The sequence below is a fragment of the Gekko japonicus genome, unplaced genomic scaffold (assembly GCF_001447785.1).
Source record: "Gekko japonicus isolate JY-2015 unplaced genomic scaffold, Gekko_japonicus_V1.1 scaffold40, whole genome shotgun sequence".
Classification (NCBI taxonomy): Eukaryota; Metazoa; Chordata; class Lepidosauria; order Squamata; family Gekkonidae; genus Gekko; species Gekko japonicus.
The window spans coordinates 1,887,030-1,898,481 of NW_015172554.1; the positions used below are offsets into that span (position 1 = coordinate 1,887,030).

An 11,452-nucleotide genomic window follows, 5' to 3' on the forward strand; every position below is an offset into this window, starting at 1 on the left:
TTTTCTCCAAGCTAAAGAGCCCTAAGCGCTTTAACCTTTCCTCATAGGGAAAGTGTTCCAACCCTTTTATCATTCGAGTTGCCCTTTTCTGCACTTTTTCCAAAGCTATAATATCCTTTTTAAGGTGTGGTGCCCAGAACTGCACACAGTATTCCAAATGAGGTCTCACCATTGATTTATATAGGGGCATTATTATATTGGCTGATCTGTTTTCAATACCCTTCCTAATAATCCCCAGCATAGCATTGGCCTTCTTTATTGCAGTCACACACTGTCTCGACATTTTCAGTGAGTTATCCACTACAACTCCAAGATCTCTCTCTTGCTCAGTCTCTGCCAGTTCAGACCCCATCAATGTGTATTTATATTTAGGATTTTTGGCTCCAATGTGCATCACCTTGCACTTGGCCACATTGAACCCCATTTGCCATGTTGACGCCCACTCGCCCATCCTTGACAGATCCCCTTGGAGTGCCTCACAATCCTCACTGGTTTTCACCACCCTGAACAACTTTGTATCATCCGCAAATTTAGCCACTTCACTGCTTACTCCCATCTCCAAATCATTAATGAACAAGTTAAAAAGCAGTGGACCAAGTACTGATCCCTGCGGTACCCCACTGCTTACCACCCTCCACTGAGAAAATTGCCCACCTACACTCACTCTCTGTTTTCTATGAACTAGCCAGTTTTTGATCCATAAAAGGACTTGTCCTTCTATCCCATGATTTTTGAGCTTACTTAGGAGCCTTTGATGAGGAACTTTATCAAAAGCTTTCTGGAAGTCAAGGTAAATAATATCTATTGGATCCCCCTTGTCCACATGTTTGTTCACCCCCTCAAAGAACACTAACAGGTTAGTGAGACAAGATCTTCCCTTACAGAAACCGTGCTGAGTCTGCCTCAATAGGTTTTGTTCATCTATGTGCCTACTAATTCTTTCCTTAATAATGGTTTCCACCAATTTACCCGGTATCGACGTCAGACTGACTGGCCTGTAATTTCCCGGATCTCCTCTGGAACCCTTTTTAAAGATGGGAGTGACATTAGCTACCTTCCAATCCTCAGGAATGGAGGCAGATTTTAAGGAAAGATTACATATCTTTGTCAGGAGATCTACAAGTTCACATTTGAGTTCTTTCAGAACTCTCGGATGTATGCCATCTGGGCCTGGTGATTTTTCAGTTTTTAAGTTGTCTATCAGTTTTAGGACCTCCTCTCTCATCACCTCAATCTGACTCAGGTCTTCCAACACCCCTCCTGAAATCAGTGGTTCTGGAGTGGGCAAGCACTTCTCATCTTCCACAGTGAAGACGGAGGCAAAAAATGCATTTAGCTTCTCAGCCATTTCCCTATCATCCTTCAATACTCCTTTTACCCCTTGGTCGTCCAAGGGCCCCACTGCCTCCCTGGCTGGTTTCCTGTTTCTAATGTATTTGAAGAAAGTTTTATTGTTGGTTTTTACGTTTTTTGCTATATGCTCCTCATATTCCCTTTTTGCCTGCCTGACCTCAGACTTGCATTTTATTTGCCATAGCCTGTGTTCCGTTTTATCAGCCTCACTGTGACTAGCTTTCCACTGCTTAAAGGAATTCTTTTTACTTTTTACAGCCTCCATTACTCTGTTTGTTAACCATGCAGGCTTTTTCCTATACCTGTTTGTGCCTTTCCTAACCTGCGGAATATATATTTTTTGAGCTTCTAGGATCGTAGTTTTAAATAGATCCCAAGCTTCCCCAATTGTTTTGACCCTTTCTACTTTTCCTTTCAGTTTCCTCCCCACGTGTCCCCTCATATCAGAGAAATTACCCCTTTTAAAGTTAAAAATGGTTGTGTGAGTCTTTTTGGCCGGGATGGACAGAGCACAATATAACATGTATACGAGAACACACCACCTTATGGCAGCTTGCTGACAGTCCCCCAGAAAAATCAGCTATGAACATTCCCTCCACCTGACATGACAGATAATGCAATATACAAAGGTATATTGCCTTGGAACATCAAATGTTTTCTGTTCTACTCTTTTAAAATCAAAGCATTTTTTTTTGCAAGTGGTATCAACTGGGCATTTTCATGAGATCTTGCAGCATAATCCCATAGGGGGAAAAAGAAGAGATAATTGTGTGATCTGTGGTCTCTGTGGTGACCTCTTCAGCAGAGATAGACAGAGCATGATGGGAATTCTAGCACAAGTATAAAAGAGCAGCAGAGCTCTAAAAATAGGAATACTGCACCATTGTTAGTTTCTTTAACATTTGGGATTTTGAGGAAACAGAGAAGCTTCCCAACCAACACAAACTATTTGTCTCCGAATCCTACCTTGTCACACATATTCATCACCATAAAATATGAGATCAAACTACAGATTTCTTTGTTACCTTTTCTAGTCTGGAAAGGGCCAGCGAATAGCTGTCCTTTGCTCGGAACTGCATGAACCTCATGTTGGATGGATGCGTCAGCTCTGTGATGATGCTCAGGCTTGGAAAAAGCCTAAAACGGGGGAAAGCAGAGAACTTATTAGTAACATTTTTAAGGACACAAGATGTCTTTCTTCCACTGCCATTTTCTTCCCTTCCTCCAGTGTTCCCTCTAAGCTGAGTTAGTGTGAGCTAGCTCACAGTTTTTTAGCCTCCGGCTCACACATTTTTATCATTGGGGAGGAAGGAGGGCTCCAGAGCAAACCAATCTATGCAGTAGCCAAATTGCTCACTCACAACTTTAATGCCAGTAGCTCACAAAGTAGAATTTTTGCTCACAAGACTCCACAACTTAGAGGGAGCATTTGTCATTTTACTTAGTTTCCTTCCTGAATTCCCAATGCGTGCACTCATATGTTTGCCATTCAGCTGCCTCACAGCTTGCACAGTGTGTGCGTGCATGTGTGTGTGTGTGTGTTTGGGGTGGTGGTGTTTCAATTGAACCTAAAACTGGCAAACATTCTTGCAGAGAATTCTACACTATGTGAAGAAGGACCTTTTCCCCAGCTTCCACATCTACTTCCCAGGGAATGAAAGGAGGCCCCTGGGTTGGGGTGGGGGGGCTATATCAGCAAAAGAAGAGGAGAAGGGTGCTAAAAAACTGTTGAGGGTCCATGTGATGGCCAGATGCTTTCTCAGCTCCACACCCACCCCATCATACCTTCCCAGTAATAGAATGCTTCTTCTAAGCTGCGGAGTCTTGTGAGCAAAAATTCTACCTTGTGAGCTACTGGCATTAAAGTTGTGAGTGAGTGATTTGGTTACTGCATAAAGTAGTTTGCTTTGGAGCCATCCTTCCTGAGCTAAGACAAAAATGTGTGAGCTGGAGGCTAAAAACCTGTGAGCTAGCTCACACTAACTCAGCTTAGAGGGAACACCGGCAGTGACAGTTATGGCATGGTTTGCAAGTGGTCAGTAAGGTATTATATGTTGTTGGATTATATGTTGCTGTTATAGAGGAAGCCTGGAGATGTAGAATAGGAATCTGAGGTAATTTTCTGCTACTTCCCCCTCCCCTTTTCCCTCAGAGATCCGCATGAATACCTTCCTTTCAAAACACCAAATAAATAAGTTTATTGTCTCTTCTTTAGAAGGGCACCACGCTTAGCGGTTTGGGGAATAAAGCAAGGAATTTAACAAGATATTGGTTGTTTACAGCAAGGGGTGGAAGAACCCTGCTTTACACAGTTGCTAATCCACACACACAGACACACAGTTTTACTGAACTGGCAGGCTGTTCCTGTCAGAGAAAGATAAAGAATGATTTCATTTAGAACTCCCCCTTAAATCCAAAGATCTCAGCCTATTGAAACAGAGTTAGCTTGTCCCCTGGGATATTTTCCTCAGTCCCCTCACAAGTCCCTAACCTATTATTTTCCTGAGGTAGCACAGGACACTGCTGTATTCCTGCCCAAGCCTTAGGGATGCCAGCCTCCAGGTGGGACCTGGGGATCCCTCGTAATTACAGCTCATCTCCAGACTATAGAGATCAGTCTCCCTGGAGAAAATGGATGATTTGGAGCATGCACTCTATGGTATTGAAACTCACTGAGATCCGTGTCCTCCCCGGGCTCTACCCCCAAATCTCCGAGAGTTTCCTAGCCTGGCGCTGGCAACCCTACCCCCCCCCCCCGATTCCCGCTGGTGGCCAGGGCAGACTTGGGAATCCTACGTTACCTATCTATAGATGTTTGAGTTCTTTTCTTTCCCAGGGCAAAGCCTAACTGCCTAACTATTATCCTGGAAGTTTCCCCCTAGCCCGTTTCTCTGTCACTTCCCCAAGCCCCTTCTGATGTGATGACAAACTTTGCCTCCATTTAACTCTCCCCCTCCCCAAGGTTCCACCGCCTCCCATTGGCTGATGCTGCCTGGTATCTGCCTGCTCCTTCTGTAGGCACATACTGGCTGGGAGGCCTGCAGAGTGGAGCTAGGGGCCATCTGTCATCATGCCTCACCATTCATTTCTACCTTGATCCTGTGTGCACATGTATGGTCCGTGTATATGGGTGGTGGCTATTCCATGTTGATGTGGTCTTGAAAGGGAAAGGGAATGGCTCTTGAGTCAGGAGTTACGGGCTTGAACCAGCAAACTACAGATCTCTCCTGCCGCTACAGTTGCCAACAACCTGGAGGAAAAAGACTATCCTGCCCCTTTGATACAGGCGTAGTGTGTGGACATGGGGCAGGTAAGGCTGTTCATGGCACGGAGGTAAATAACACCCCATTAAGCCTTCATGAAAGGGGTAGGACACTTTTTCTCCAGGTTGTTGAAAACCCTAGCAGCTATGCATATGGCGAGCCTCCGAATCGCGTTTTATTTTTTAACTAGGAGCAAGGCTCGTTGTAGGACCATGACAACGAGCCCTAGAAGGACATGAGACCTTAGTGCACCCCCACCCTGGATGTGCCGCTGAGACCCCGAGCTGGCGGCATGGGCCGCTACAGTGTCCCTGCATGGGTGCGGGTATCGTCTGGGCTGGCTCCACCGTTGGCCGCCTGGGCGGCATGGCGGCAGCCACGGGGTCGCAGGGCGGCCATGCGCATAGGCTGTGTGCCGCTGATGGCCAGTGTGGTAGGAGGAACATTGTCATCGTGAGGTTGGCCACACATCACCTGCGAGGAGAGTGAGGGCATCTTAAAGGCAGTTTTATTTTGGACTGCCTTTGATTAAAGCACTCCTAAATTGTGATTTAGAAAATTTTGATTTTATGTATTTTTATGTACCTTATTTTAGGCATTTTATTTATATTGTAAGCTGCCTTGAACTCCAAAAAGGAAGAAAGGCGGCTAACAAATATTTTACATAAATAAATTAATACAGTATAGATTATGTGTTTGCTATATACATTATGTTGCTCTCACTGCATTGTTTTCCACTTGTGCAACAATATTTTCTGTTACATCTAATATTTATCCTTGGCTTCTGATTTCTGTAATCCCAGTCCTATTACATTGTTTATTAGATGTCTCATTTTACTGAATGCATTGACTTACGTTGCGTAATCCATGAGAAAGGCGGACTATAGTGAGCTCTGACTCATGAAAGCTCATGCTGGAATAAATTTTGATTGTCTTTAGGATACAGCGCAAACAGTTACATAAAATACACCCCCCCCCCTTACCGAAACATGGTTTGGACGTTGACGATCGTCTTGGCATCAGCCATGTAATCCTCCTCAGCGCTCATGGTGCTCTCTTTGTCAACCACCACCAAATTGTCTGCATAAATTATTCCACACTGCAGCAAACTGTCAAGGCTAGAAAGACAAAAGCCTATTAGGAGGTCAGTGTGTTTGTGTGTGTGTTATATATGTGTGTGTGTGTGTGTATACACACCAGGAACTTATCTAAAATACAAACTCAGCCTTTGGGGGGGCAGGAGATGGTTGTGCTGGCAGCTCAGCTGATACGGCTGGCAATGAAAAGTAGAACAATACCATTTTGGGGATCGTAACAGCCTGGAGTCACAATTTTCTGGGAAACCTGGATCTCTTGGCAGTATCAGGAAGCCAAGTCCTGGTCTGACCACAGGATCCACTTTCACCGTTTCCCATTCGCAGCACCGTTTCAATATCCTGTTCCCTGGAAAATCATGGATGCCTTGTTCACTCATTTCAATTGTTATATTGCTGGGGTTATAAACTGCCTTGGAGTCCCCACTGACAACTGGAAAGGTGGAGTAAGTATTTTAATAAGTGAAACAAATACATCATTCCTTCCCATCAGAGGATATAACCTGCCCAAGCCTGATTTTTCTTGGCTGCAGGGATACTGCTGTGGAACGGTCTTTTGTGAGTTGTCCTGAGCTCTTTAAGGGGAACGAGAGGATACAAATAATTTTACGTTTTAGTATTTTACACCTGCTTTCACCATGAGCAACAAGATGTGGTGGCAGAACAGGCTATGCCTCTGCAAATGCAGTATGTCACTGGGGGGAGGACGACTTCCTGCAAAAAGAAAAGTAGCGCCTCAGGGAGAAAAGTCAAGCCTTTGGCTGCTGTGCTGTTTTTCTATTTGCAGAGCATTCAGAACTGCTGTTCCTCTCTAGCTGTCTTTCTGAGTCCACCATGCTGTAGAACCAGGGCACAAGAAGAGCCTTGCTGGATGAGACCAGTCGTCCATCTAGTCCAGCATCCTGTCTCACACAGTGGCTAACCAGTTACTGCGGAGGGTCAACAATAGGGCATAGAGGCTGAGGCGTTCCCCTGATGTTGCATCCTGGGATTTAGAGTTTGACTGTCTTTGAACGTGGAGGTTCCTTTTAGTCACCATGGCTAGTAGTCACTGATATACCTGTCCTCCATGAATCTAATTCCCTTTTAAAGCCACCTCTGCCGGTGGCCATCACTTCAGCCTCTGGCAGTGCATTCCACATTTTCTGCAATCTGCAAATGAGTTAGTGAGGAAAGGACAGAAAGTCTGAAAGCCACAGGTCTGCACGAACACCCAAAGGCCAATCTGTGTATGTCCAGTGACAAACTGGGAATGAGAACTGGCCAGAGAACATCAGCATAAAAACATAAACCAAGTTTCTAGCCCTTATGATGTGGCAATAAGTGCAGAAATCTAGGCGCCCCACAGATGCTTACTTATCAATACTGCCTTCCATATAGTAAACCATCGGGAAACAGCAGATGGCTTCCAGAAAATGATGATCAGGCCTACAAAAGGAGACAGGAAAAAAACCAAACTATTTAATAGAACTATGTTTTTAAAATGTGGCTTTATTTTGATATAAATGAAGACCGGGTTTCCCAGCTGACAGCACTAATATTACTGGGTTTGGGAATGGGTTTCTTCTTCACAGCATAACTTGTGTGAAATAACAATGGCACCTGCCCATTAGTTATGCTCAGATTCTCACCAAAATAACGTGACTGGGGGGAAAACATGATCTTGTCCTGTTCATAGAAACAGCTTTCTCCAGCAGTCAGCATCCTATACATTCATTTTGAAAACCCGTTTGCAATTTAAAATGAGCAGTATTTTGAGTCATTTGTAACATGCACAGTCACTGCATTCCTGATGAGACAGTCAGTCTACCAGGAGTCACTGCTGGCACATTGCAAAGAATTAGGGTTGCCAGTTCTGGATTGGGAAATTCCTGGAGATTTGGGGGTGGAGCCTGGGGAGGGGAGGGAGTTCTAAAGCAGCCACTTTCTCCAGGGCATGAGATAGCAGGTGCAATTAGGGTTGCCAATCTCCAGGTGTGGCCCAGAGACCCCCTCACTTTTACAACTGATCTCCAGGTCACAGAGATCAGTTTCCCTGGAGAAAATGGTTGCTTTGGAGGATGGGCTCTAAGGCACTGTACCCTGCTGAGGTCATTCCCCTCCCCAAACCCCACCCTCTCCAGGTTCCACCTCCAAAATCTGCAAGTATTTCCCAAACTAGAGAAAATGAAGAAGGAGGAGGAGATTGAATTTATACCTCACCACTACCCAAAGGAGTCTCAGAGAGGCTTACAATCTCTTTTCCTTTCCCCTCCCCTTCCTTTCCCCTCCCCACAGGTAAGTGGGGCTGAGAGAGCTCTCTCAAGAACTGCCCTTGAAAGAACAGCTCTGAGAGAACTTGTAACTGACCCAAGGTCACACCAGTGGCTACCTACAGAGGAGTGGGGAATCAAACGCGGTTCTCCCAGATTAGAGTCCGCGCTCCTGCCCACTACACCAAACTTGCAGCACTAGCTACAATTTTGGGAGATCTCCCGGCCCTACCTGGAGGTTGGCAACTCTGCAGAGAACTCGCAGGTCTTCAGGTGACTGATCCCTTGGCCTTCTGCTTAAATTTGGGTGGTCATTAAAGCTACAATGTCCATGCACCATGACAGGAAGTCATGCTCAGGAAGAGTAATTTAAAGAGCATAAATCACAAGGAACCTCAACAGCCAGGGAGAGACTTGCAAACTGGATTGAATTTTACCCTCAGCACCAGATATAAATCATACATGAAGTAGGGCAGGAGAAAGCCCAGCCAGAGAAGCACTTACTTGTTGTCCAGCAACAAGACGATGGGGTTTAACTCTTTCCGTGAGCGATAATATGCACGGAGAGGGACAATGAAGTTATAGAGCCCATTTCCAGCTGTCTCAGCAGAAACAATGATCAGTTTGTTCTTAAAGCCATAGGCCTTAGCGTCTTCGTAACTGTTGTGCTTGCAGCCCTGAAAAGAGAAATGGTAAAGATTTTTCACATTTTAAAAATCATTTCATTATTTTGACCTGCATCTTGTTTCATGTGGTTAACTATATTTAGAAGAAGAAGAAGAGATTGGATTTATATCCCACCCTTCACTCAGAGTCTCAGAGCAGCTTACAAACTCCTTTCCCTGCCCCTCCCCACAACAGACATCCTGTGAGGTGAGAGAGCTCTGACAGAAACTGCTCTTTTTCAAGGATAGCTCTTGTCAGAACTATGGTTTGCCCAAGGTCTTCCAGCAGCTACGAGTGGATGAGTGGGGAATCAAACCTGGTTCTCCCAGATTCGAGTCTGTGCACTTAACCACTACACCAAACTGGCTCATCACTTTAATAAATGGATAAGAAGTACAGCCATCAGCTAATTAAATAATCTAAGGTAATTATACACCTGCCCTTTCACTGATGAATTAACAGTTACATTTAAATATATTTGCAGATTGCCAAACCCTCAAAAAACAGGCAGTGTTTGGACTGGATAGAACAGTGCCAAAAACCAATCCCAATGTGATTGGCCTTACACAGTTCTATATTTGTGGTGTTATACCAATGCTCAGAAGTGCATGTGTGCATCACTGAAAGAATCCACAAAAATATTCTTGATGCAAACGCCCACATCAACACACTGAAACTGCTTTGGGGCGGGGTTTTATCACTGTTGGTAACACTGGAAAGAGGAATGAGGCAAAAGACTGAAAGGAACTAAAACACCATGTCAAACTATGCATAATCCAATTTTGGAGTTAATTCTGAAATTTTCCAAACTGAACTGGAATTAAGGAGGAGCAGAATACAGAACAGACACATTCTACAGAAATAAAGGAATGAGAATGGGTGGTGGTGAGGGAAAATAAGCTCATCCTCATTACAAACAAATACATGAGCCTTTCCCATGCACTGCTTTTAAGACATCTTCTCCCATGAGTAATGGGGAAGGGCTGCCTATGGTCTAAGTGGATGTCCGGAGACCAGCCTCTCAACCTTCTAGGGACCCACGCAAGGTGTCGTGTCCCAAGGCCCTGCAAAATCCTGCAGGCTAGACGGCTGACATCTCCTTGGGAAGGCTGGTGATGAGACCCTCCCTCCCACACACACCCCTTTCCAGTCTGCATTCCACACCCTAGTTGGCATACAGCCACGCAATGTGTTCAAAGCGCTTAGATGGCAAGCAGGCTTTATCTGGTACAGGCAAACATCTGGTATTGGCAGCTGTTCAAAGACCACAATCAGAAAGGGAGCAGGCGAAGAATTGGTCTTTTCACTCACATCTCCCCCTGCTGCGCCATCTCCTTCCCTCCTGCCCCCCAGTTTCTTTACAGGTCCCTGCCACATCCCATTTCATGTTCATTTTATTGTGTAGAGCTTCTTTTAACACTGTGAGAATTTTTTGCAAAGCGAGTAAGAAAGGACAAAGCAGTATAGGGGAAAATAGCTTTTTTTTTCTGGAATAAGGGCTGGGAAACACAACCATCCTGTCACAGTTACTGCTTGCTTTTTTTTTTGCCCAGGGCCAGGAATTCTGAGGATCTCTGAAAAGAAATGCCCCTCACCAAGGCCCTTTCAGCAGTCTGGGGATGGAGAGAGTGGTTCAGGATACATGAGCTGTGAGAGAATCTCTAATTCTCATCTGAAGCTGTGGAGAGGATTTTGTGCCACAAACACATGTGCTGAAGGAGGAGTCATGGATGGGGATGGCCAGATTGTGGGGTGTGTGGGGGGGAGTGAAAGAAGGTGAGAGAGAGCTTTTGCAGATGGGGAGGCCTCTGAACTGAACCATGCTAAAAAAAGAAATCCTTTCCAACACACAGCCTGTGTGCAAAGACAGACAAGAACGCATGACTTCCTTGCTCTCAACATCTGTGCAACAGGAACAGGTTCTATGGCTCAAGATCTCTGGTCAAAGGAGCTTATTGTTAATAAAGGAAAGGAACAGGTTCTTCCAAATAGCAGTCAAGGGAGGGGGGAAGCATCTTTATAAAGGCTTGGCATTCTGCAACCGTCATGAGGGCTCGGACTCAGAGATTGACAGCTGCTGCTCTGAAGGACACAAAACCAGTGTGGTGGGGTCAGCCGGAGTGTCTGACTAAGACCTGGGAGAACTGGAGAGGCAGGGAGAACCTGGTATGGCACCCTGAGCTCCTTGGAGGAATGTTGGAATAAAAATATAGTAGAGAGACTGCAATGATTCAAAGTTTTAAGTGTGCATTTCTTTGGGGAGGGGTGAAAGAGGGGGATGAGTGAGTGAGATGATTGGTTGGTGACTAGGGTTGCCAGGTCTGGATTGGAAAATACCTGGAGACTTTGGGGGTGAATCCAGGAGAGGGCGGGGTTTGGGGAGGGGAGGGGCCTCAGCATGGTACGATGCCATAAAGTCCATCCTTCAAAGCAGCCAATTTCTCCAGGGGAGCTGATCTCTGTCAGCTGGAGATCAGTTGTAAAAGTGGGAGATCCCCAGGCGCCACCTGGAGGCTGGCAACCTTAATGGTGAGTGAGAGTGTATCGGAGGAGCTAAGATGTGGGGGGGGGGAGAGAGAGAGAGAGAAGTCAGTCAGTCATTAACAGTCAGCCGTGGTCAGTCAGCAGTCTACAGAAAAGTAGTCTTCTGATTAGAATCCCATATAGTGCTGTGAAAAGCATTAGGATTCTAGGAAAGGAAAGCAGAATACTTATAAAGGGCCTATTAGTGACTAGAGAGAGTCAAATCCTAATATTGTCAAAGTATTGTAAGAGCGTGGGGAAAAGAAGCTGACAGACACCTGAGATAAAAGAAAGGGAAAGA

At 45.3% G+C, this 11,452-nt stretch overlaps 1 protein-coding gene across 3 annotated transcripts in view; it reads right to left on the reverse strand.

Annotated features, from left to right (window-relative positions):
• The window catches only part of KCNT1 (potassium channel, sodium activated subfamily T, member 1), a 239,894-nt gene that overhangs the window by 20,056 nt on the left and 208,386 nt on the right, over nt 1-11,452 (reverse strand). For all 3 annotated transcript variants that reach the window (XM_015421156.1, XM_015421155.1, XM_015421158.1), the window contains exons 20-23: nt 8,467-8,639; nt 7,067-7,138; nt 5,600-5,734; nt 2,379-2,490 (exon numbers count right to left, since the gene is read on the reverse strand). In XM_015421156.1, the coding sequence (XP_015276642.1) occupies nt 2,379-2,490; nt 5,600-5,734; nt 7,067-7,138; nt 8,467-8,639 (492 nt within the window). The remainder of the gene's footprint in view (nt 1-2,378; nt 2,491-5,599; nt 5,735-7,066; nt 7,139-8,466; nt 8,640-11,452) is intronic.